General features: G+C 57.5%; 1 protein-coding gene across 3 annotated transcripts in view; it reads left to right on the top strand.

The window, feature by feature from the left end:
* Window positions 1-23,628, top strand: part of ADGRD1 (adhesion G protein-coupled receptor D1) — a 122,736-nt gene that overhangs the window by 96,750 nt on the left and 2,358 nt on the right. For all 3 annotated transcript variants that reach the window (XM_035706431.2, XM_049101763.1, XM_025473550.3), the window contains 9 exons: window positions 1,231-1,334; window positions 2,764-2,875; window positions 4,791-4,944; window positions 8,184-8,250; window positions 8,878-8,944; window positions 17,789-17,880; window positions 19,970-20,096; window positions 21,358-21,399; window positions 22,657-22,749. In XM_035706431.2, the coding sequence (XP_035562324.2) occupies window positions 1,231-1,334; window positions 2,764-2,875; window positions 4,791-4,944; window positions 8,184-8,250; window positions 8,878-8,944; window positions 17,789-17,880; window positions 19,970-20,096; window positions 21,358-21,399; window positions 22,657-22,749 (858 nt within the window). The remainder of the gene's footprint in view (window positions 1-1,230; window positions 1,335-2,763; window positions 2,876-4,790; window positions 4,945-8,183; window positions 8,251-8,877; window positions 8,945-17,788; window positions 17,881-19,969; window positions 20,097-21,357; window positions 21,400-22,656; window positions 22,750-23,628) is intronic.

The following is a 23,628-nucleotide window of genomic DNA, read 5'->3' as shown; positions in this document are numbered from 1 at the left end:
CTGGGCTGTGGGCTCAGGCTTCTCCTTCCCCACCTGCATTCGATCGAGGCCCTAAAGTGTTTTCTAGCCCTTGGGGAGTGAGTTGACTGGTGGTGACTCAGATCTGGAAGAAGCAAAGCCCATTAAGTTGTCCATCCATAGGCCAAATTGCTCTGCACGACTCACTGTCCCTGGTCTGTGGCATTGGGGCCTCCTGGGCCCACGGTCCTCTGACCACTCTCTTACATCCTCTGAGTTGCCTCCTTTTGTTCCTGATTATGTCCTGATGAGCAGGGAAGAGGGCAGCTTTAGCCACAGTGAAAGCCTCAGGGTGTCCAGGCCAGGGTTGGAGGGACCTTGAGGTCTGGTGCAGGAGCAGACAGTGGCGATGAGAAGGGGCTTTGGCTGGATCTCTGGGGCAGACACAGCCGTAGGCCGCAGCAGGAAGCACAGCAGCCACCTTTGCAGGGATGGGCATTGGGAAGCTGGTCTCCTAGGCATGTGACTCAGGGAGCATGGAGTGCTTTGGAGCCCAGGGTCAAGTGAGTCTGATCTGAGGCTGTGGCTCTTGGAGCCGAGGGAGCCACCATTTGGGGTTGTGCTGCTAGGTGAGCTCTGGCTTGTGTCACCATCCTCTGTGGCTTTGTATCCAGTTCATTTACCAAGTTCCTTTATGTTCTAGCTGCCATCAGGGATGATAGCCAGCTTATACACAAACTGTCAGATGACTCATCTTCATCTCTGGCACTTTAGATGTGTAAATCCGTGGGATCCTCAGGGAGGAGTCAGCCCCCGCCCCCCCCACCGCCCCATACACGCCCCAGGTCTTAAACCAGGCTCATATGGGTCCAAAGTCTTGATCCACCCTGGATGCTGCAGGCTAGACTAGGCGGCAGGGCTGGGCGGCGGGAGTGGGGATGGGGTGGGATGGGAGGGCAGGAGTTATGCATTAGCAGGAAAGAAGCCGGAGGGGTGGAGGAATCTGAGTGATTGGTGGGGCGCTTCGGGTTGAGTGTTCCAGCGTAAATCCAGGGGCTGACACCACAACCTCTGTGGGTGGTGATAACAGGGCATCTGGGGGTGGGGGAAAGGCAGCACTTGGTGACCAGCACCACACACACACACCGGGACAGCGGCTGCCTGACAGTCAGCTGTGCACCAGCTCTGGGACCCTCTCCAGCAGGAGCCGGGTCACCTCCCACCTCCAGGACCTGGACCAGCACTGACGCCTCTGCTCTGCCTTCCACGCAGCTCACGCATGAACACAAGATGGCGCTCTTGTCCATCACTTACATCGGCTGCTCCGTGTCCCTGGTCTGCCTGGTGCTCACGCTGGGCACCTTCGCCATGCTCTCGTGAGTCATCCTCTGCTCTCTCCTGTGTCTGTGTCCAGGGCGGTCTGGTGCCCTCGTGTAGACGTCAGTGCAACCCTGCCCCACTTTGATTTCCCGTTGGCATTTGTACTGGTGAGGCGGCGCGTGACTGCCCCTTTGAGAACCTGCACGTGGTGCATTACAGCTAGACAACTGTTCCAAAGTTACTTTCCATTTTGAGGTTTGGGGTGCAGGGAGGGGTTATGGGGTGCTGGAGAAGAGAGAAGAAAGAGGCAGGAGGGGTTGTGGCATTGGAGGGCACCCTGCTTTAGTTAAGCCGGAAAGTCTTGGAAGGGTCATTGGCTTTCTGGCCCTTGGGCTGGCGAGAGCCAGAACTGACGACCCCCTTCCCCAAGGCATCAAAGCAGCAGCTCTGAGAGGGATCCCTGATATCAGCTGGAGAGGCAGGAAAGCCCTTTCTGAGGAGGCCCCCTGCCCCTCCCAGCTGAAGCCACATGTGGTCAGAGCTCAAGGGAGTCTGCGCAGCCCCCAGGGGGAGGGTGGCAGCTGAGTCCTCTGTGGCCCTTTCCAAACTGGGATGAAAAACAACTGAGCGCTGTCCGCCTGTGCAAAACAACTGTGAGGACATGCTGGCTGCTGCTTAGGACCATTGGCCTTACCTGGGATGGGGCCCCCTCCCTCTGAGGTTGCTTGGGCATTTCCTCTCCTCCCTCCTCAGTGGGGTGGTGATGCTCCAAGGGTTCCTCCTGGAGCTCAGAATCCCCTCCTCACCTGCTCTGGTTCCCTGAGGACACCTGGCACCTGTCCTGGCTATGACTACAGGGTCCCGGGGTCAGGGGCTATAGCATGATCAGTAAGGAGCCCTTGGTTCCCCTGAACTAAGGATAGGGGTGGCGGCATCTGAGCCAGACAGGAAGAGCCTGGACCAGCATTGAGCTGAGACTTTTGTTCTTTGGTTCCTCCGCCCCTCAGCTTTGCTCAGGAAGTCTGCCACAGCCAGGCTGGCAGCTCTGAGGACAGGACACAGAATGGGCGGGGGTGGGGGTGGGGCAGGAGCAAGCGTTTAGAAGCAGGAGCACACACTTCCAGGCCAGCAGTGCTGAGGGAGACAAGGTGGAGCTCCTTCCCTGTCAGGAAGTCCTCTCCCAGGAAGGCCAGAGACTGGAGAGGACTGGGGTGCTTGTGAGCCAGATGGGCCAGTGTGAGCAGGAGCAAGCTGAGTCTGAGCAGAGGCTGGAAGGGGGAGGCAGGTGGCAGGCTGTGCTGAGCCAGCGCCTGTGGAAGGCACTAGATCCTTTCTAAGAGCAATAGGGAGCCATCGAGGTGTTAGAGCAGGGAGTAACAGCATCTGGGTGGGCTCTCTGGAGGCGGGGGGTGGGGGAGTGGTAGGGAGCAGCAGTAGCCGAGCTGGCGCTGGGCCTGGGCCTCACCCCTGCCTCTCTGCCCTCAGCTCTGTCAGCACCATCCGGAACCAGCGTTACCACATCCACGCCAACCTTTCCTTCGCGGTCCTAGTGGCCCAAATCCTCCTGCTGGTCAGCTTCAGCTTCAAGCCTGGCACGGTGAGTAAGCCCCTCTCCTTCCGCTGTCTGATGTCACCAGGGCTGGCACCTTCTGCTAGTTTCTTCAACTCAGAATTCAGACCTCATTCCCCAGATAGTTGGGCAGTGGCTCATCCAGGAGAGGCACAAAACAAGCCTGCCTGAGTGGAGTTCTCTGCCCACCATCGCCTCAGTGGCAAAGATGCTGGTGCTCCTGCTGGTATGTCAGCTCACCCTATGGCACTGGTGGCATGAGGGCATGATGCAGAGAGCTGACACAGACCAGCCCTCCCATCCTGAAGAGAGGCCCACCGAGGCAGTACAGCCCTAGCGTCCTGCTTCTAGATGTGGGAGCTGGTGACAGAAGACTCTGGTAAAGGTCTGACCCCTTGCTCTTCATTGTGCACTGACCACAAACCCCCAGCCACCTCTGCTTCTGAGGGTGAGGCCGGGCACTGCCGGCAAGAGGAATGTGAAGACCCAGGCCTATCTTCCCCTTGTCCTTTGTGCTGGGGACCTAGGAAGTCTTAGACCCCCTGAAGATTAAGAGCTAAAAGTGAAATGACCCAGGCTTGGGGTGATGTGGGTGTTAATCCCAGCTGGTGGAAAGGAGAAGTGGACTCTTGCTTGCTCCCACCAGGAGAGAAGGAGAGGCCCTTCTGGGGAAGAGCAGTGTAGGTTAGTGGTCTTAAGATTCATGCAGGATTGGTTGACACAGGGTGAGCTCTTTATCCTACACTAGTGAGGGTCAGCAGAGCTTCCTGTTCTCTCTGCCTGTCCCAGGGCTGCTGCCAGGGAGAGCTCCACCCTACTGGGCTTCGGGGTCCTCCCTCGCAGGTTTAGGGGCCCAGAGGGGCCACTGAAAAGTCCCGCAGGTGCCATAGGGGGACCAGGCATGAACCAGCCTCATTCTCTGGAGGTGTCAACACTCAGGATTTTCTTAGAACACAGGTTTGGGTTTGTAGCTCTGGGTGGGGCCTGGAATTGCGAATTTTGATCAGGCGTCTAGTGACGCCAATGCTGCCTGTGCAAGCCCCCCACTCACCCCCCGGGAGGGGCGAGGCCACGGAAGGGAAGCAGGTCTGCGGGCTCCGGGCTCCTGTCACCCCTGGCCCGCCTGTCTGAAGCCCCGGGGGAGGGCTCCGAGGTCCTGCTGGAGGGACAGGCCTGTGGGATGAGCCCGCGGTGGACTGGGGGTGACCCCCGGGTCGGTCCCGGAGCGGTGGGTGGGTGAGCGACGCCCCCTGGAAGGGGCCATGGGGACGAGCACTGCACCTGTGACACCTGCCTCCTCTGTGCACACCTGGGGTGGATTGGGGACGTTCTGCCCTGTCTGGGAAGCCAGATGCCGGGGACACGATGCCTTCCCTAGAATGAGCTGATGTCGGTACCACCGTGACTGCAGAGCTTGGGGTGCCCAACAGATATCACACCCTCCCCGACTCTGTCTTTAATTCTTTTTATTTTCCCCTCTTTACTGTAATTTTTGAAGGTGATATTTAAACTTATTATTTTTCCTCCCTCTATCCCACCCCCTTCCCGGCCCCATATGGACATGGCCAGAGAGCTGCCAGACTGGGAGCAGGTCCAGCTTAGGGACCTGGGGCAGCTGCTGCCCCCACGTGTCCACAGAGCCCAGGCTCCGCCCATTCCCCCAGAGCCCACCCATTGGGCTGCTGTGCTCAGTGCCCAGCCCCAGCCAACCCGGCTGCAGAGGGCAGGGGCCTTTATGCTGACTGGCCAGGCCTCATTGCCCACGCTCTCCTGAGCCCATCAGTGTGTGGGAGTCACGTGCCCTCCCTGAACCGCGGGGACCCCTCCCCTCCCCTGGGGGTGGGGCAGGAGGACAGAGACCAGAGATGCCCCACACAGCCCACCCACTGCTCACCCACCGCTCACCCCAAGGGAGGTGTCCCCTCTGTGTCTTTGATCCCAGGTGCCCTGCCGGGTGATGGCCATGCTCCTGCACTACTTCTTCCTGAGTGCCTTTGCGTGGATGCTGGTGGAAGGGCTGCATCTCTACAGCATGGTGATCAAGGTCTTTGGTTCAGAGAACAGCAAGCACCGCTACTACTATGGGATAGGATGGGGTAGGTGGGGGTGGGAGGGGGTAAGAGGGTGGGCGGGGATGGGCAGGGACGAGAGGGGGCAGGTGGTGGTAGGAGGGATGGGATGGGATGGGGCAGGTGGCTGATGGGAGGGGGCAGGTGAGGGTAGGGGGTATGGGATGGAGCAGGTGGGGGTGGGTGGGCGGAGTTGGGGATGAGAAGGGGCAGGTTGGGGGGTGGGAAGGGGCAGGTTGTAGTAGGTTGGATATGATTTCACCTTCATATGACACACCTCCAGGAAATCCGATTCCCTTAGGCTTGAACTTCTCCATGCTCTGTTCCAAAAAAAGATCAGTTCCTGTGGAGAGTGCTTTGTGGTTCTCTGAGCTAATCTGTTTCCTCCATACCTGGGGAGAGTCCCTGAAGCACTGCTGTGGAGCTGGGGCAAGGACCATGGTCCTTTCTCTTGGACAGTACCCCAGCATTAGAGTGCGACACTGCGGGGGGCGGGCAGCCTCTGATACCAGCTTGCCTCTTGCAGCTCCCTACTTGACTCAGTGAACTCCCTTTTTGCCTACCCCGACCCAAGGAGTTCGTTTCCTGCCAGAGTCTGTATGGAATGGGCTGTGGAACTGACACCTGCCATGCTTGCATTTGCTAGAAAACGTTCATCCAGCATCAGGGACCTGAGGCTTATTCCTGCTTTTCTTCAAATGGGTTTAATTTTCACAGCCATCAGGCAGGAGCAGATAAACATGTTTATTTTGTGGTTTGAGCTGCTTGATGTAGTGTATTGGCAGTACGGTGGAGGTATGTTCTGTACCCTCATGGCTTCCGCGGCCATCTCCCCACTGCTGGGGCCATGCAGGGAGCTGCCCGTGGTGGCCAAGATGTCCCACACCCAGTCTGTGCACCCCTAGAGCCTGTGCCCACTCTGGGCTCTATTTGGTCTGCAGTATTGGAGAAAAAAACAAATTATTTTTACCAATATTTAAAATATTTGAGATTTTATATGCATTTTAGAGATCTTTTGAAAAGTGAGGCAATCTGGGAACCCTGAGTTTACCATCCTATTTGACAGCACTGTCTGGGACTATATAGTTTCTCATACCAATGTAGTCACTGTGGGTGTGTGAGGAAGCAGCCCCTGATGCTGCTATAGGGTAGAGGGAGCCTGGCCAGGGTCCTAGCAGCTGGTCTGCACATCTGCTTCCCCATGCTGATGTCCTCAGGGCTTGTGAACTGCATCTCTCCTTCTGACTAGGGTGGAGTTAGTGCTGGGCCTAACAATCTGCAGGCAGTCAGGTCCTCTCAGCCTGCAGGTTCTAATGCAGAAGGAGCTAAGGAGCTAAGGCAGACCCAGGGCACAGGGAGACCATGCTGCAGGGAGCGCCTGGCACAGAGGCCTCTCCCTGCAGGGCCTGCCCTGGGCTTGAAACCCTCAGGGCTGTTTTGACGCTGAGTTGGGGGTTAGAGGCGTCAAATCAAGAATATACCTTGAGGTTTTGTTAGATGTCAGGCTGTAGGTTGGACTGGTAGGGTGAACGAACTATAATCTCTGTCCTCCAAGTGTCCCCATGGGAGAGGAGGGGAGATTGTGAGGGATGTTTGAGCCCGCACATCCGTACAGCAGTTGTGCATCTCTAACCAGCTCAGAAGTGAGGGAAATGTAACTGCTTTTCCTGTTACCACTTTCTTTGGTGAGCACACACTCATCTGGTGCACATACACAATTTCTAAATTATGCTTCACGCAGCCCACCTTTCCCTGAGTGGCCCTGGAGCTCTGGGGAGTTGGGCGGTGCTGAGCCCAAGTGCGCGGGTCAGGGCCACCAGGCAGTGCTCCTGTAATAAGCAGCACCCAGCTCTTGCTGCAAAGCCACAGGCCTTTACTTCTCATTTCCACTTTGTGTCCCCAGTGGCCATGGCAGTCCCGTGGTGGTGGAGGGGTCACTGCGTGGAGGTTGCAGGTTGCTGGGAAAGAGGAGAGTTCATGGAAGGACCCCACACTGGAAATGAAATAGCCTGTAGAGACACACGGCACTTCCTTCCATAACTATGGCCCAGAATGAGCCTGCAGGCCCCAACAGCCTCAGGGTGACATGTGTGAGCTTCCCACATGCCCAGAGAGGTACCTGGAAGCATGTTGCAGATAGCACCAGGGCCTCTGCCCTGGTAGAAGGGCAAGCCCCTTGTCTCCTGACTGCCTCTCTGCCCTTCTCTGGAGGCCTCTGCCCCGTGTCAGGTTTCATGTTCTGCATCCTGGGCTTTCTGCTCTGTGCTGGCTGGGAGCTCCCACGGCCCTCCCCAGCATCAGGAGGCCCATGCCAGGGAAGCACCACCATATTCCAAAGGGAGCGCGTCTTCAACTCTAAGAAGCTTACATCTAATGGGACAGGGCCAGACCGACCCGGAACCATCTGCAGAAGCATGTCATGTGCCTGCACAGCTGCTGGGATTCGAGGCTGCTGGGACTCGAGGCTGCTGGGACTCGAGTTTCCAGTGACAGTGACAGTGGAGGAGGGACTGAGTTGGTTAACAACAGTGCAGATAATTAGAGGGCCTGACCTGACATGTTGGAGCCTTGTTATTCACACGTGTGGTCGTAGCACAGGGGTCCTCACAACAGCATGGGGAGCACGATGCTCTTATGTCCATTTCCACGAGGAGACTATGGACCTTCATGGTAATGCATTTGAACTATTTAGAAAGATCCGGGGGGTGGCTGCTATGAGGCACCCAGGCAGAGTCAGGATTCCCATCCTTCCTCTGGGGCCTGTGGGCTCAGCACAGGCTCGGGGTACTCATGCATGGTTAGCACCCCCCGCTTCTGTCCTGGGAACAAGCATGATGCAGCCTGCTTATCAGGAGCCCTTCCTCTCGGCACCCTGGAGGAGCCAGCCTGCAGGTAGATGGATCCTTCGCTGCCCTTCCCCTACCCCCTTCATGGCTGGGGAGCTGGGGGGATGTGCTCTACTCCCTGTGGTCAGAGGCCCGAGGATGTGCTGCTTTCTCTGCAGCCACTGTGGGTCATTTGTGGAACCAGGCTTGGATTTGTAGGGGATGTGATTCGGAGTTCTGTGCTCCTGTGTGCATGTGAGTGAGTGTGCATGTGTGACCGTGAGTTAGCCTTGGTCTAGACCAAAGCTCGTGGAGGCTGGCTGCTCGGCACCTCCACACTTCCTGCTGGCTCTGCACATGCAGCAGCCATGAAGGACCAAGTGACCTGGGGAGTGAGGGGTTCCAGGCAAGCTGCCCTGATCTCCTGCTCTCTCTGCACAGGTTTTCCTTTCCTGGTCTGTGTCATTTCAGTATCATCCGCCATGAGCAGCTATGGAACCAGTATGAAGTAAGTGCAGGGATGTGGCCTTATGTGGCGGGAGCACCCCATGTACTTCTGGGGGCGGGTCTGGGTGTGCGAGGCTGCTCCCACCCCAGGCCTTGGCAGTAAGGAGGCCAAAGAGAGTGACCAGCAGCCTGGCTATGCCTTGGGCCTTCTCCCTGCCTGCAGAGGTTGCCAGAGGATGGGACCATTGGATCCTCCTCCAGGTAGAGGTCTGCAGGACAGTGAGGGAAGCACACTACTCTGGGTCTGTCACCTGTCTTCGGAAGCCTGGGTGGCTGCCCAGCTTGCAGAGGGCCACTCAGACACCTGTGTATTCCCTGGAGAAACCACTTTCTCAGAGCAGGCGCCAACAGATGCTGGCCCTTGCCTCGGGCGTTTTGTGTGTCATGGTCCTGGAGGTGCTGGAGAGAATGGGGGCAGGGAGGTACCTGGAACGTGCACCCCAAAAATGAGAGGCATGAGATCATCATGGATAGGATGCAGAGACCTATTGGGGTTGACAGTGTTACTCTGGCTGCTCAGACTGACCCCATGGTGGAAAGAGATACTGTCCCAGCAACCGTTCTGGGTGACTAGGGACCCCAGGCAGAGGAACAGTGGGTGAACCTAATGCTCTGCTTCTGCCCACAGCTGTTGGCTGTCCATCAGCACCGGGGCTGTCTGGGCCTTTGTGGCCCCTGCCTTGTCCATCATTGTGGTAAGTCCCTGCCGGTGAGTGTGGAGGGGCTGGGCGTGTGGGCCCTATGACCACATCTACAGCCTGTTGCAGTGCCCCCTCCCCCAGACCCCAGAGGGCATGTGGGGAGGGCAGGTGCATGCAGACAGTCTGTGGGGGGGCAGTGTGTGCCCCCAGGGTCTTTCCCTCCTGGTACTCCTCACAGCCTGCAGTAGAGATGGTTATGCACGCCTGGGGGCCACCCTGCAGACTTCCCAAGACCCAGGGGACAGAGAGCATGACTTTAGGGCCCCATGAGCTCACAGGCAGGCCTGCCGCTGGCTGCTCTGCCCTGCCCAGTGTTTAAGGGGGGCTGCCACACAGGGTGGGGCTCCCGCTTCCAGCTAGAGGCTCCGTCTTCAGTTGGGGGTGTGGTGCTCCCGCCTTGGCGGGGGACGGGGTTCTAGCTATTGTTCCTGTTACATTTCCCATGAAAGCTCTGGGGTTAAATTTCATCATGTCTTTCTGTGTGTGTGTGTGTGTGTGTGTGTGTGTGTGTGTGTGTGTATTTTTTTTATTGGAGTTCGATTTGCCAACATATAGCATAACACCCAGTGCTCATCCCGTCAAGTGCCCCCCTCAGTGCCTGTCATCATTTCTGATCAGCCTAGCTTGGAACATGGCCCAACATCGGCTCCTGGCTGCTGCTACAGGAGCAGAGTGCTCTGATTGGCCAGGCCTGGGTCGCAGCACTAGCCCTGGGGCTGGAGTAGGGGGTTCATTTCCCCAGGAAGCACGAGGACTCCAGGTCGGGGATGAAGTTCTGAGAAACTTCGGGTGCAGTTCCCGGAGGAGGGGCAGTGCCATGGGGCCCCTCTGCCCGCACCTGTGCCCCTATTTGGTCTGGGCGGGGGGCCCCACTTTTTCCTGACTCGGGGACATGGGGGCAGCGCCCAGGGGAGCTTCAGTGGTGCTGGGTCCTCTTGGCCAAGTCGGAGGAGAGTCCCACAGTGTCCTTGCGCTTTCCTGGGAAGTCAGCTCAGTGTACGACTGTCTCCCCGAAGTCATGCTTTTCCGTGAAGTGTCCCTGTCTGCCCTGGGAATGGGTGCCACAGATGGTACTGCGGAGGATCCTAGGGCAGGGAGTGCAGAACCACCAAATCCTGGGCCTGGGGGTAGGGGCAGCAACATTAGTCAGGGTGTCCTCCTCCTCCTCCCCTTTCCCTCCCCCACCCCAGGGACACCAACCAGATTAAAGCCCCTATAAGTAGAAAAGGCTCCGTTCTGGGAAGTGCAGGGGTCAGGGACTCAGTGAAGTCAGCAGATATGTCTGGCTGGCTCCATGCCTCTTGTCTGGCTGCACCTGAGGCCGACTCTCCCTGTGGGGGTACAATGGAGTCCACACTCTACGTGTCCTTCAGGTGTGCAGTGTAGGGCAGGGACAAGGACGATTCCCAGCAGTCACAGCCGAAGTCCCAGGGCAGTTCTGATCTGCTACTGTGGGTCACATGTCTGTTCCAGAGCCTGTTACTGGGGATGGAGGTAGATGGTTGGCCAGGCCAAGATCACCTGACTGCCCAGGGGCCAGAGCCAGGGGGTCCCCAGGAAGCCGTGGGGAGCTGTGGGATGCTCTTGCACCCTGGTGAATACCTGGGTGTGTATCTAGCATGAACCTGATCAGGGACCAGGTGTTTCTGCCATCGCATCTGGGCATCTCTCCCCAGAGGTTCAGGGCACTGATATCAGGAAGGGGTGGCCTGCAAAAGGGCCTCCCTACATCTTTCCTACCCACCCAGTGCAAATCCATGGTGTATAATCTCCATAACCCCAGGTGGGACCTCAGAATACACACTCCACACACTGGGCCAGGACCCCAGATGCACTCTCTGTGTGCACCTCTGCCTCCAGACCCCAGGACAGGCTCTCTATGCGCACCCATCTCTGGACCCCAGGACAGGCCCTCCATGTGCACCCCTATCTTCAGACTCCTAGACAGGCTCTCCATGTGAACCCCTTCTGCTGGGACCCCAGGACGTGCCCTCCATGCACCCTGGGGCAGTCACCCGGGCCATGGCACTGCCTCTGAGCTGCTGCCTTTGAAGGGTGTGGAGTCCCACCTTGGCTGGGGGCTACTGATGCTGATGGGTAAGGGAAGGGACATTCCTCAGATCCTGTCCCTTCAGTGTACTCATTCATCACCCCCTGTCACCACCTGAAGACAGGTGACCACTGAGAACGGGCAGCAGGGACTTGGACTACTTCTCCCTGCACAGGTCCGGGTTTCATAAATTCCATACTCTTCCTCCTCTCACCCCTGTTCCTTTCGCCGGCTGTCATCTGAAAGCCCACCTGGCTTCATTCCAAGTTTGTTGGCACCGCCAAAGCCTTTGGCCCTGGTGATTAATTAGAAGTGGATGTGAAGGAAGGTGCTTGAGGACTTGTTTATTCCTTCCTAATTAAAATTTTGTGCAGACAGTGCCGCATGTTGGTGGGGCAGTGCCTTCTTGGTAAAGGCTTTCCAGAGGGACAGTGTGGGAGGAGAGGGACAGCAGGTGGTGCCAGCCCCACATACCAGCCCTGTTGTTCCATGGCATTGACTTGGCCCCTATGCCCACCTCCTACCAGGTGACACATGCTTTGGGTGTCCACAGGGATAAACAGGTGATGGAGGTGACTTCCTTCCCACATGCAGTCCCGAGATCCTCCCAGGTCCTCTGTGGCCGCAGTGCCTGAGTGTCTGTGCTACAGGAGAGGCGTTGGAAGGCCAGGCTGTGGTTTGAGCTCTGAGCCTTGTGGGCCAGCAGTGGCCCTGATGGAAGGGCTGGGTAACAGGGAGTTGGGGGCTGTGTGGACATTAGCCCATCGCCGTCCCAGTGGGATCTCCTTGCTGCCCTGGCTGTGCCCCAGGGGCTGGTCTGACAGACCTGGACCAGCCTCCTGCTCTCTGGCTTTGGGGAAGTTTGGCCTGTGAAGGTGTCAGCAGGAGATGAGAGGATGGGAGGGGAGTGAGGCCAGGTATTTCTCCTCAGGCTCCTCTGTGCAGGACCCTAGGTGGCAAAGGCTACTCCATCCTCTATGGCCACCCCCTGGTCACAGCCCCAGCCACCATGCTCCCCAGGTATCTCTGCAGGTGGAGGGGCACAGCAGTCTCTGCTGGTGTGGGTACTGACTCACACGTGCGTGTCCTGTCCCCATCCCCTCAGTCCCTCTGTGTCCTGGATGGGCAGCAGGTATTGCTGGGAGCATCTGTCCCAGGCAGCAGGCTGCAGTCCTCCCAGGGGTGGAGGGCCCTCCCAGGGGTGACTCACCACGCCGCCCACCAGCCCAAAGGCCTCTCTGCACAGGAGAGGCTGTAGGGACAGTGATACCAGAGGCCATTTGGTTGCCATCTCCCCAGAACCCTCTGTGGACATGTCTAGGAGGGCCTTTCCCCCAGGGAACAAGAAGGTTCTCAGGGGGCATGCCCTGAATAGATAGGTGTGTGGGGGGGGGGGGTTAGCCGGTGGGAAGATGCTGCTGAGACCCAACATGTAGCGGTGAAGACCCTACCTCAGGCTGGGGTCCCGGAAAGAAGAGAGGGGTAGGTTTGAGGGCCATTTGGGAGAAAAAGGTGGTGAGATGACCATCCTGGTGCTGGATGTGGGGTTGAAGGAGAGAAGGAAAGTTCAGTTTATCTCCCAGCTTGCAGATGGAGGGGTGGCTCTGCCCACAGAGACTACCCACAGCTTCATTGTGTTTAAATTTAAATTCAGGGCTAGCATCACATGTCTGGAGATCTTGTGTAAAGATCTAGGTGTTTCTGGCTATGTCTGTGGTGAGACCAGAGTAACCAGTAACACCACCACTTGCCCTGTTCTGGGGCAGGTGGTGAGACCTGTGGGCAGGCAGCGTGGGTGCGACCAGCTCAGGGCCCCATCACAGTGAGGTGAGGGGACATGAGGTTCCCAAGGCCAGGCCACTGCCCTCTGGGGACGGACCTGGCACATAAGAGCTTCCTCGGGGGAGAGGAGCATTGTATGGGCTCCCCTTCAGAAAGGGCCTAGAGGTCGGGGACGGGACAGGATGTGGCCCAGAAGGCCCCTCCACGGCCAGAAAAAGGGGCCCCAAGTCTGCCCAGTGTTCAGTGAATGGCTTTCAGCCACAGGAGGGAATGCAGTGACTGGGTCTGAACCGGCAAGTCCAGGGCTGTCCCCTGTCCCTGGGGCTGTGGGAGGCACGGCCACAGTCACTTTCTCACCAGCCATTTAGGGGATCACAGGGGCTTGGGTCAGAGATCCCGGGCTCCCACCACTTCCTGGGGTCTGGGTGGACAGTTCACCTGCTGCCCACACGCCCAAAGTAGTTCACGCCCAAAGGTAGAAGCAGGCTCAGAACAGACCCCCGGCCCTTGGACGACCGAAGTCCTCTGGGCAGAGCATGGACTTTGGGAGGGGGTGTGAAGGGACGTCACAGATGAGAGGGAAGACGGGAAGGGACAGAATGTGTGAGTCCACGTGCCTCGTGCTTTCTGTGTGACCTTCGGCCTCCTGATCCCGAGGCCCTGGGCGAGCACAGCCCCTGTCCTAGATGTTTTCGGGTGACCAGAGTGTTAACCTGACTTTGGGGACGCGCAGGCTGCCCTGCTTTGATCCTTGTCCAGCACCCAGCAGGGTGTGGGGTCCTGCACAGGGTCCTGGCACCATGTGTCGCCAGGCTCTCAGGAGCCCGTTCCCGTCCCTCAGAGGCTGTGAGCTCCTGGCCCGCCCAGCCCCACCTCTGGCTGTAACATCAACCCTGAAGGATAGCAGTCCTCAGACTTGTCACATAATGGAATTCCTGGTTCCCACCTGAGCCCCATCTCTGGAGGTTTTTGGTTTGATAGGACCTGGGCCTTTGTAAGCTCCCAGTGCTCCCCTGGGACATAGGGGAGCCCTGGAGCCCAGGAGAGGGAGGCATGGCTGAAAGGGGTTCAGTGGTTTCCGAGCCAAGTGCAGGGGTGCACTAACTATGGCCCAGTGTGGCCCACTGCCTGCATTCCTAAACAGTGTCTGGGCCCCCAGCCACAACCAGGTCCTTGCACATGTCTGTGGTGGTTTTCATGCTACAGCAGCCGACTTGACTTGTAACTGGGACCATGTGGCACAAAGCTGAACGTACTACAGGGCCATCACAGAGGAAGCACGCGGCCTGAGGCGAGGGGCTGCAGCTGGGGTCCTGTGGACTCTGGCCGTACGCCAGCCTGGCCCGCGGGGCTCACCTCTGACCCCCACAGGGACTCTTGGTTGTGTCTGGGGTTGTCCATATTTCCCAGACGCACCCTCATTTCCAAGTGAAGACCTGGGGTTTCAGAATCCCAGGTGTGGCTGGACCATGCCCCTGAAAGGTGCCTGTTTGTGTTGGGATTGGTGTTCCTGTGTGTTCTGGTGAGGCTGGTCCTGCGAGGCCTCGTGCTGGTGAGGAAGTGCAGAAGTGAGCAGCAGCCCGCCTGTCAGCATGTGAACTCTTCCCACCACCCCCAACCCCCGTCGGGAAGGGAAGTGGCTGCCATTCCCTGGATGGCCCCCCCTGATGCCCGAGTGTGGATTGCCCACGAGACCAGCAGGTATAGCTGTCGAGTCTGGACCCCCACCCCCACTAGGGACCCTATGGTGACCCCAGGACTCTGCCTAAGTCCCCCAGGGGCTTGTTCTGTGCAGGCCCGACAGGGCAAGGGCCTCGGGTTCCCGGAAGAGAGAAACTCTGGAGTTTTGTAGCCTTCACCTCTGAGGAGAAGCCTTCTCCTCTCTGTAGAAGCATGTATGCAGCAGGGTTATGGTGCCGGCCACAGATGCCCAGATCCAGGGGTTCACAGGAACGGAAGCACAGCTGTGCAGGCACCCCGCTGTGTTTCCTGTATTTTTACATGTAATGCTTTCCCCGTGAGTCGTGGCATGCCTCCCAGTGGCTTCTCCCAAGGTCAAGCAGCAGGACCTGCTGCAAACCCCAGAGCCCTGCCCAGCCCTTCCCCCTCCTGTGGCCACATATCAAGTGCTTATCCTCTCCCCAACTTCTTTTCTGCTGGAACGTGGCCCTTGAATTATTCCTCTGGCATCTGTCAGCAGTGGCTTGCTGGCCGATATCAGGCAGGGGTGCCCGGCTGATGAAACAGCCAGTGTTCGTGGAGCACGGGCCTCCTGGGCTTCTCCCATAGGCGCCAGGCACCGGCCAGGATGGGTGGCCGGGGTGAGGGGACCGGCCCACTTCAGTTTTGGTTGTTCCTGAAACACTAGGGTTTTTTGGCTGGCAGCACAGCCTCCGCCTGAATGAGCTGTGGGGTCGGGGTTCTGCCCATGCGCCTCTTCTCCTGCTATCCAGGCAGGTAAGACTGTCCTCCCAAGCAGGGGAGCATACTCACCAGAGAGAAACACACGAGCCTGGTGGGGAGAGAGAGACAGAGGGATAAACCCCAGAGAAATCTTTATAGAAACAGCATGTGATGCTGAAAGGTGGCCGCCAGAAATGCCAGCAGCTTCACCACGTTTGCCATGCTCCCTGGCAGAAGCCAGGAGGTGACAGAGGGCTGGCAGCCCCAATTGCACCCCCACTTCTCCGCCGGGGGCAGCCCCATGGCCTCGTCTAGCAGCGGGGCCCGAGGTGAGGCCCTGGATCGTGTGGGTACTGGCTGACGGGGGACTAATGTGATTCTGGAATTCTAACACACATGCTTAGGAATTTGAAAGAAAAGCTTAAAGTACATGAACCTCTGCCCACCTCTCTTTCTCAGCCCCCCTGTCTGTACCGCCTCCAAAAGACACCCTTGCTGGTAATTGCTCCCGTATCCTCAGGGCTTTATGTCAGTAGAAGCAAATAGAAATACAAACACACCCGTCCAGGGCCTTTACCACAGGATGGCTACTGGACTCTGGCTTTATAGCGTGGGAAGAGTGGCCAGGGACACGGGCCCCTGCAAAGCGGGCAGGCCACGGTCACTCCCAAACCCACTGCCCGCTGTGGACAGTCACCTGATCTCCAGCCTTCTGTTGTTCCAAACAAAGCCTCAGCTTTGCCCAGTGTGAGGAACCTAGGATGTAAATCCCAGAGCGGAAGAGGCCAGGCCTGCAGGTGACAGGACCAAGATGAACCTCACCTTGAAATGCTTAGAAAGTCCTACAAGAATCATACGTGTAAAAACACAAACAGTTCAGAACTCTAGGCTTTACCCAAAGGCATAAAGTAAAGAAGCATTTATTTGAGAAAACAGCCAAGTCCCATGGTGTAACACAGGCTCCTGGTGGCCCCGCCCTCCGATCGCTGGGAGCCGCAGGTGTGCTGCGGAGTGTGAGTGCCCCGGCTCTGGCGCTCAGCGGTACTTAGCCTCCTGTGAGCGGCAGCAGTCTGGACGCAGTTTCCACCCCTGAAGCAGCCCCCGCACCTCTGGGCCCTGGCCCTGCCCACTCTTTCTCAGCGTAGCTGAGTGTGGTTTTCTTGTGGTTGGCGGGGGAGTGGAGTGGTGGAAGGCACTGTTGCTGGTGAACATTCACACCATTGACTTCTTTCACCTTCCGTGGCGCTGGGGGACTTCTGTGAGGATCCTCCTGTGCGGGGGGAGAGGAGGGCCAGTGATGTGCATCTGATGCCAGGAGCCGAGCTGCCAGGGGTTGAAGTGTCAGTGAAGACACGGAGCCAGGCTGCATGTGCTGCAGCACATGTTCTTTCCTGGTGGATTGCAATAGTACAGGCTGGAGCTGAGCGGGGTGGGTGCCACCCCCCCAACCCTGGGTCCTCTGTCCATGACCTGCACAGAGTGGCGGGGGACGGGTGTCCAGGGCTGGGGAGGAGGGTGGCTGAGAAGAGTGCAGTGAAAGAGCTCTGAGTTCTGCTGGGGGGTGTCTCTGCAAGCTGTAGCGTGAGGTGGTGTCAGCAGTGGAGCCTCAGGCAGACCTCAGGCTTGGGCCCCCACAAGGAGGCCTCAGATGTAGGTGCCTGGGCTGGGCCTGCAGACCTGTGCTCATGGGCATGGCTGCCAGGGTGGGAGCCCCAAATCCCTGCCTGCAGACCCATACAGCCGGCCTTGTCCTTGCCTGTGGTCAGGCCTGAAAGTGCACATAGGATTTTGGCCTGGAGCTGGACTCCCCAATGACTTTGTCATTGACCTCCTGACTCGTCCAGAGAGAAGAGAGGGTCCTGGTCACAGCGCAGCCCTGAATCCAGCTGTAGCAGCAGCAGGAAATCCGGGCTCTCACCTCCTTCCCCTTGCTGCCTCCTGCCTTGCCAGGCTCAGGTCAGGGCCCCGGAGAGCTGCCCGCGGGACCGACAGGCTGTGCCGGAGCCTCTGCAGAGATCCCCCTCAACCCCGACACCCAGCCCCACTGACAACCCCCCCACCAGCCTCCTGCAGATTCCCAGCCAGCCAGAAGGCACCACTGGGCAGATGAGTCCCCGGTGCTGTGGCCTCTGTGGGTGAGACAGCCCCAGGCCTGGGTGGGCCAGGGAGTGAAAGCCACGTAGTATGCAGGGGTTTTTATGGATATGATTTCTTATCCTTTCAGATGATCTGTTCACACTGTGGGTGTTACTGCTGTTTCCCATCAGATGGGGAAGCAAATACACAAATGTGTTGTGTGGTGGCCCACCCAGTGAGCAGAGCTGAAATGAGGTCTGAACCCAGGCCTTTCCTCGCTGTGCTCCTGGGCGGGGGTGGGGGGTGGGGGGCAGGTGTGCTCCCAGACAGTGCAGCTGCTGCATATGGCCAGGGCAGGTAAATGCTCAGGGACCCAGGTGAGTCAGGTTTCTGCAGAAACACCACCTGCTGGCTCAGAGCTCTGGGCAGGGTGGGGGTGGGCGGATGGATAGCTGCCTGGTGGGATCAGGGTCTCTGCAGGTACAGCCCCGGCCCTCACTCTGAATCCTGTCGCTTCCCTCGTGCAGGTCAATGTCGGCATCCTTATTGCTGTGACCAGGGTCATTTCGCAGATCAGTGCTGACAACTACAAGATACATGGGGACCCCAGTGCCTTCAAGTAAGTTGGACTCTGGGCCTTTGCTGGTGGTCCTACCTGCAGAGCTACTCAGTGTAGCAGGGGGTGGCTGCTGGGGAACCCAGGCTTGTGTTCTTGCTTGGCTGCTGTCTACCTCCTCTGACCAGGACCAGCCTTTACCAGCCTGGCTGACCCATGTGTAAAGCAGGGCTCTGCTCCATCCCTGGGGTGAGAGGCTACTTGTAGAGGCGAAGGAGGAAGATTTTAGATTCCACCCTTCCTTAGCCCCTGCCACTAGCCCCCTCAGTGTCTTGCTCTCCTGTCTGTAAAGGGCTGTCATGCACAGGAATCTCCTCAGGGAAGAACTCCCTGAGGTGCCCCAGGGCTGGTCCTCCTGGGGAGGGGCTCCACCCGAGGGTCCCTGACCTCCTATCATGAGGGCTCCGCTGACTGCAGGTGACAGAAGAGCCAACACAAACTAGCTGAAGAAAAGGGGGGACTGATGCACACAGGTAGTCCCAGAGTCCAGGAGGGAGTCTAGAATTGCTTAGGCCAGGGGGCCCGGCTCCTCCTGCATCCTGCATCCCTGTGTGCCCTGTCGGCTTCATGCTCACATGGACCTGCCTCCTGGTGACACGGGAACACCCTCCCTCCCACCTGTTTAGACAGAGGTCCGAGCCTGGAGGCTGGCGGCTCGCATCGGGTCCCGGGCCTACCCCTGCACCAGTCACGCAGAATGCAAGTGACCAGTTCACCAGCGCCTGAGTCCCACGGTCCATCCTGGCTCTGGGGTGCACTCAGCACCCCCAAACCACAGGGCCAAGAAGGGGGGAGGTGGGTCCTCACAGGGCACCCGGAGGCTGTTGTGAACATTCAGGACAGGGACGCTCGTGGGCATGATAGCTGAGATGAGACCTTCCAGAATGGGGCGGGGGTGGGGGGAGGTATGTGGGATGTGGGAAGCCCAGCCTGCAGCTGAGGGACGGGAATGCACAGGGGACCTTTGCCCAGGAGCTGGGTGCGGGCAGAGAAGGGGCCTGAGTTGTGAGGACAGACTGGGGCACTGGGGGCACTGGTCCCACTGGGCTGAGATTTGGTCATGGATGGTCATTTCCATGTTACAGAATTTAAAATATTTAAAACGCTAGCAACTTTTCAATTTCCCAAGCCCTAACGTAATTAAAGTTACTTTAGTCACACTGTGTCTCTTCTGATCTGAGAGCAAAAGCAGTAAATATGTCAGCAGCAAATCGATAAGACAATTACTCTGTAATCCATTCCAAACACTGTGCATGCCCAGGGCTCTGTCCATCACTCATTCACTTGCCCATTTATTTCTTCATTCAGGGGTCACTTTCTGAGAGCGTGTTGGGCCCTGGTGCGTTGCTGTGCTCTGGGGTTACAGAGATGAAGCCCCAGTCCAGCCGTTGGGGACCTCTTGGTCTAGTGAGGGAGGCAGACGTGCAGCCGGTGTTCCCAGTGACAAGCACAGTTCACAGCTGTCTGCAGGCTTTCCTGTGAAGCCCAGGCACAGAATCCCCAGTGTACAAAGCCGAGCTGTTTCAGAAGTCAGGATAGACTGTGCCACATGTCAGAAATGGCAATGACCTCATGGTCATTGCATCATTCATTCAGCAAAGGTTCACTGGGAGCTGACTGGGTGTTGACCCTGCCCTGGGCTTGCAGAGAGACCACAGTAGGGACCATGTTCATGGAACCCACATTCTGAGAAGGAATCTATGAGGCTGATTCTGGGCCTGCCTCCTACCCTTATGTGTCCACTGCACTGAAGTCTTGCTCTGCTGTCCTTCATGGGTGTCTGGGATCAGCATTTCGATCCACTAGTGCTGCTGGCTGGATCAGGGTGATGAGCTAAGGGTGCCCAGTGGGTGTGACGGCTGCTGGGTGCCCAGGGCCAGCTGCCAGAGGGCAGAAGCACGGCTGCTGCTGGCTTGGCAGGGGCCGCGTTTCAGGTCCTGAGTGCTCAACTCCTTTCTCAAGGTTACCTGCAAGTGGAGCCCAGGTCTGGCCCCCTGCAGGACTGTGTCTGCTCTCATCCAGGGGCCTTGCAGAGGCCGATCCACCCCCACTTGCCTGGCCCCCAGAATGGCCATCTCCACTTCTCTTTCAGGTTGACAGCAAAAGCTGTGGCCGTGCTGCTGCCCATCCTGGGAACCTCGTGGGTCTTTGGTGTGCTTGCCGTCAACAGCCAGGCCTTGGCCTTCCAGTACGTGTTTGCTATACTCAACTCTTTACAGGTGAGAGTTTGTGGGACTGTCAGCTTTATGAACGGATGTGTATGGAGCAGGTTGCCACTGGGGCAGGAGGGAGATCCTCTCTTCTCTGTTCTTGCCACATATCTGTGAGCCCACAGCATGGGCATGCCTGGGGCCGATGGGTCTCCGCACAGGGCCTATAGCACCGTCCCCATGTCCATAGCAGGGCTGCCTCATTGTGCTGACCAGTACCCCTGGGAGGCACACCTAGGCCTTAATTAAAGGGAAGACAATCAACGTGCATGCAGCTCCAGAAAGGGAGCCCAGCATAGAGAGGTGGTGATAGTGTGGACCTCAGGTCTGGATTCATGTGTGTCTCCTGCATGGAGGGGTGGGGAAGTCAGCAGCCCGGAAACCAGAGACTTGGGGTGCTCAGAGCCTGTGTCCCTAGACCCACAACCCCCAGAAGAAAGGTGGAAGTGAGCACCTGCCACCACCCACAGTCCACACAGCTGAGTCTAAGGCTGAATCCTGGAGAGCGCAAGCACAGCCCACCCAGCCCTCAGCGTGCGTGGTCCTTGCTGCATCTGCATCTTTCTGACTAGGGACTGCATCTTACGGAAGTGTGTTGGGCTTGTAATTTGTTAACAAGCTCCATGCATTGTCTCCCTCTGGCTGTTTATAAAAAAATCTGATCAGTTGTCCTGGCTGCAGCCTTGCCCTGCACACCCTGGGTCCTGGGGCACCTCAGTTATCCTCCTGTGTCCTAGCTTCTCCTCCATAAAATGCAAACAATAACAGGACCACTTCAGGGGCTGCTTCAGCCCTAAATGAGACAACCCATGTGAGGTGTTGCCTGGTGCTGGACACACTGCAGCTGTCTCCAATTTTGGGGAGACATTCTCATGCCCATCTCATTGTTACCATCATGCTGTCTGAGATGAAGACATCAGGGCTCAGTTTAGTTGATTGTCTAATGTCCTCACCTTTGTTCATTCCCAGCATTTTATCATTATCTGGTCTGTCCTGCCTGGGAATCCACCTTTCTTTATACCTTTCCCCAAACAGCAGAGCAGTCACAGTGGTGCCTGCTTCTAAGCTAGATTTCAGGGTGGGATCCAGGACGCCCCTCCATCCTCAGAGGCTCCAGACCACAGGATTGGCACACAGCTCACTCGCAGGCTCCCCAGCAGTGAGCCACACCAGTGCCACTCCCAGAACCCATGTAGCCTTGGGAAGAAGCCCCTGAAAGTGCTGTGACAAAATGCGAGGGCCCTAATCCTGTGTTCTCCTTCTTCCCCAGGGGTTTTTCATCTTCCTTTTCCATTGTTTTCTGAATTCAGAGGTATGTTTGTTCTATTTCTTGAAAACATGAAGATGGTTTTTCATTTCTGGAAGGGCATAGAGAGCAGAAACAGTCTTGCCCCATTAGGCTGGTGTCTGGGAACATAATCCTGGATAGGCTTTGGTAGTGGTGACTAGTTGTGTGCAGTGGGGCTGCTTTCTGTCAGCCCTTCTCCTGCATCCTGGTTGCTCAGCAACATCCAGGCCTCCTCCCCCTCCCCCGCCTCCAGCATCATACAGGCCCTGCTGGCTCTGTGGAGGACAGGGGAGTTGGAGACAGTGGGGAGGGGGGGCAGCTGAACTGCAGAATCTACACCTGCTTGCTTGCTGTCTGGCACATCAGGGAGAGTAAGATGTAGATGTCCTCTCAACAGTCCCAAAGGCTTGAGGAAGCTGGCTGGGGTGTAAGAAGGAGGTCTCCTGACTGTAGGGTTTAGGGGGGACTGTGTCACATGTCCTTCACGGGCATTGGGGCAGTGGAAGTGGGCTCATTCTCAAGTGCAGTCTGGGTGTTGCACCGGCTGTGCACATGGCCATGGGGAGGGTAGAGGCTGCTCCAGATCCTATTTCTCAAGACCCATACTGATGCTTACATTGTGGCTTGATGTATGAGACCCCACCAGGCTCAGTCATGGGAGGTACCTCTGGAGTGGTGAGTGGGAACAGGAGAGAGGTACCACCCCATCTGTGCTGTTTCTCTAGAGGGTCTGTTGGTACAGGGATGTAGGTCAGGCAGGGAGGGAAGGGATGCTGGGGAGACAGGGTGAGTCACTGAGGATGATGATGACCAGGGATGGAGGGGGTCACATGATTGCCAAGCCAGGGAGAAGCCCCCAGGCCCAAAACTATGGTCTGTAAGGTAGGAAGGAGACGTGGCCTTGAGCTGTGCATGGCCCCGTGTTTGCATTAGTTGACTTTCTTCTCCATTGTTTCTGTGGCTGGTCGGTCCAGTTCCCTCCCCATTCCTTGTTGAGCATGTCTGGTACCCTGTCCAGAACTGTGATGAGGCCAGCAGGGACCACACCAGATCCAGCTTTCTCCCTGTGCAGGCCCTGATACAGGGGTGGGACAAAGTCTGCACCTGCCGAATGAGGCAGAGTCCGGATAGGATGCTTCCAAATCCTGCCCATACCCTGTGGTTGGTATTCTGGGACTTTATTTCAACACAAAACCTAGAGACCTTTGAGGATGACCTCTTACTGGTGCTCTTTCCACCACTGAAATTTCTTCTAACGAGTCCTCTGTTCTGCCTTCAAAGGTGAGGGCTGCCTTCAAACATAAAACCAAGGTATGGACCCTCACGAGTAGCTCTTCCCGCAACACTAACGTGAAGCCCTTCAGCTCCGACATTGTGAGTACCAGGCAGTGTCTTGTCTGCGTCCCCTCTTCTTGCTTTGACCCTGACCCTTACAGACCCATAGACTCCTATCTTCTATCCTTGTTACCTGGAAAGCCAGAGTGGCTTCCAGCTTTGCTGAGGTGCACTAGGCCTGTGCCCTCCTAGGCTTTCTAAACCCAGAGCTTCCAGTGGGCTCTCCTTCCTTCCCTGAGCCTGTCCTGGGTAGGGCCATGTCGTACAGGGGATTGCCCAGGCCGGGGTTGTGGAGGTGTGGCTTGGGTGCCAGTGGCTCCTGCTCAGCCTTTTCATACCTGACATGGCCTGCAGGCTGCGTGTGCTCTGGGGTGACATTATGCCCTTTGGCCCTATAAACAGCAGGGTCCTCTGTCCTGGTGGTATCACACCACCTTTTGCCCATTTCCCAGGGTCATGTTCCCAGGTCCATGTTGATTTAGGAGGATGGAAGGAAGCATCAGTTGACCAGGAGGCAGACACTGGACATGCTGCTGGTGCCTGGGGAGGCTGAGAGTCACCAGGACAGCCCAGCCTTCAGGAAGCTTCTCCCTGAGAGGAGTCTCTTATCCCCTGAGATCTGGACTCTTGGTACTCAGGGATCTCAACAAGCCTGTCATCTCAACACCAGGCTTGATTCACCTTCCCCCTGTGGGAAATGCAGAGGCAGGCAGGGCCCCCAGTTGCCTGGGGCAGATGATGGTGTTTCCATAACACTGCTGCCTGCTACCTGAGCCCAGGGCCTGGCTCTGGGGTGCTGTCCTCAGGAAGAACTCCCCAGGCAGCGTGCAGTAATGGTGCCCCCCATGTGGTGTGGTGCTGCTGCCACCATCCACACTGTTCAGTTTGTTCACGCACGTGTGGCTCTCCCACCTCCTG

This window comes from Canis lupus, chromosome 26 (assembly GCF_003254725.2).
Source record: "Canis lupus dingo isolate Sandy chromosome 26, ASM325472v2, whole genome shotgun sequence".
In the NCBI taxonomy this organism is placed as follows: domain Eukaryota; kingdom Metazoa; phylum Chordata; class Mammalia; order Carnivora; family Canidae; genus Canis; species Canis lupus.
The sequence above is the reverse complement of the archived record's forward strand: the minus strand, read 5'-3'. Positions and strand labels throughout refer to the sequence as shown.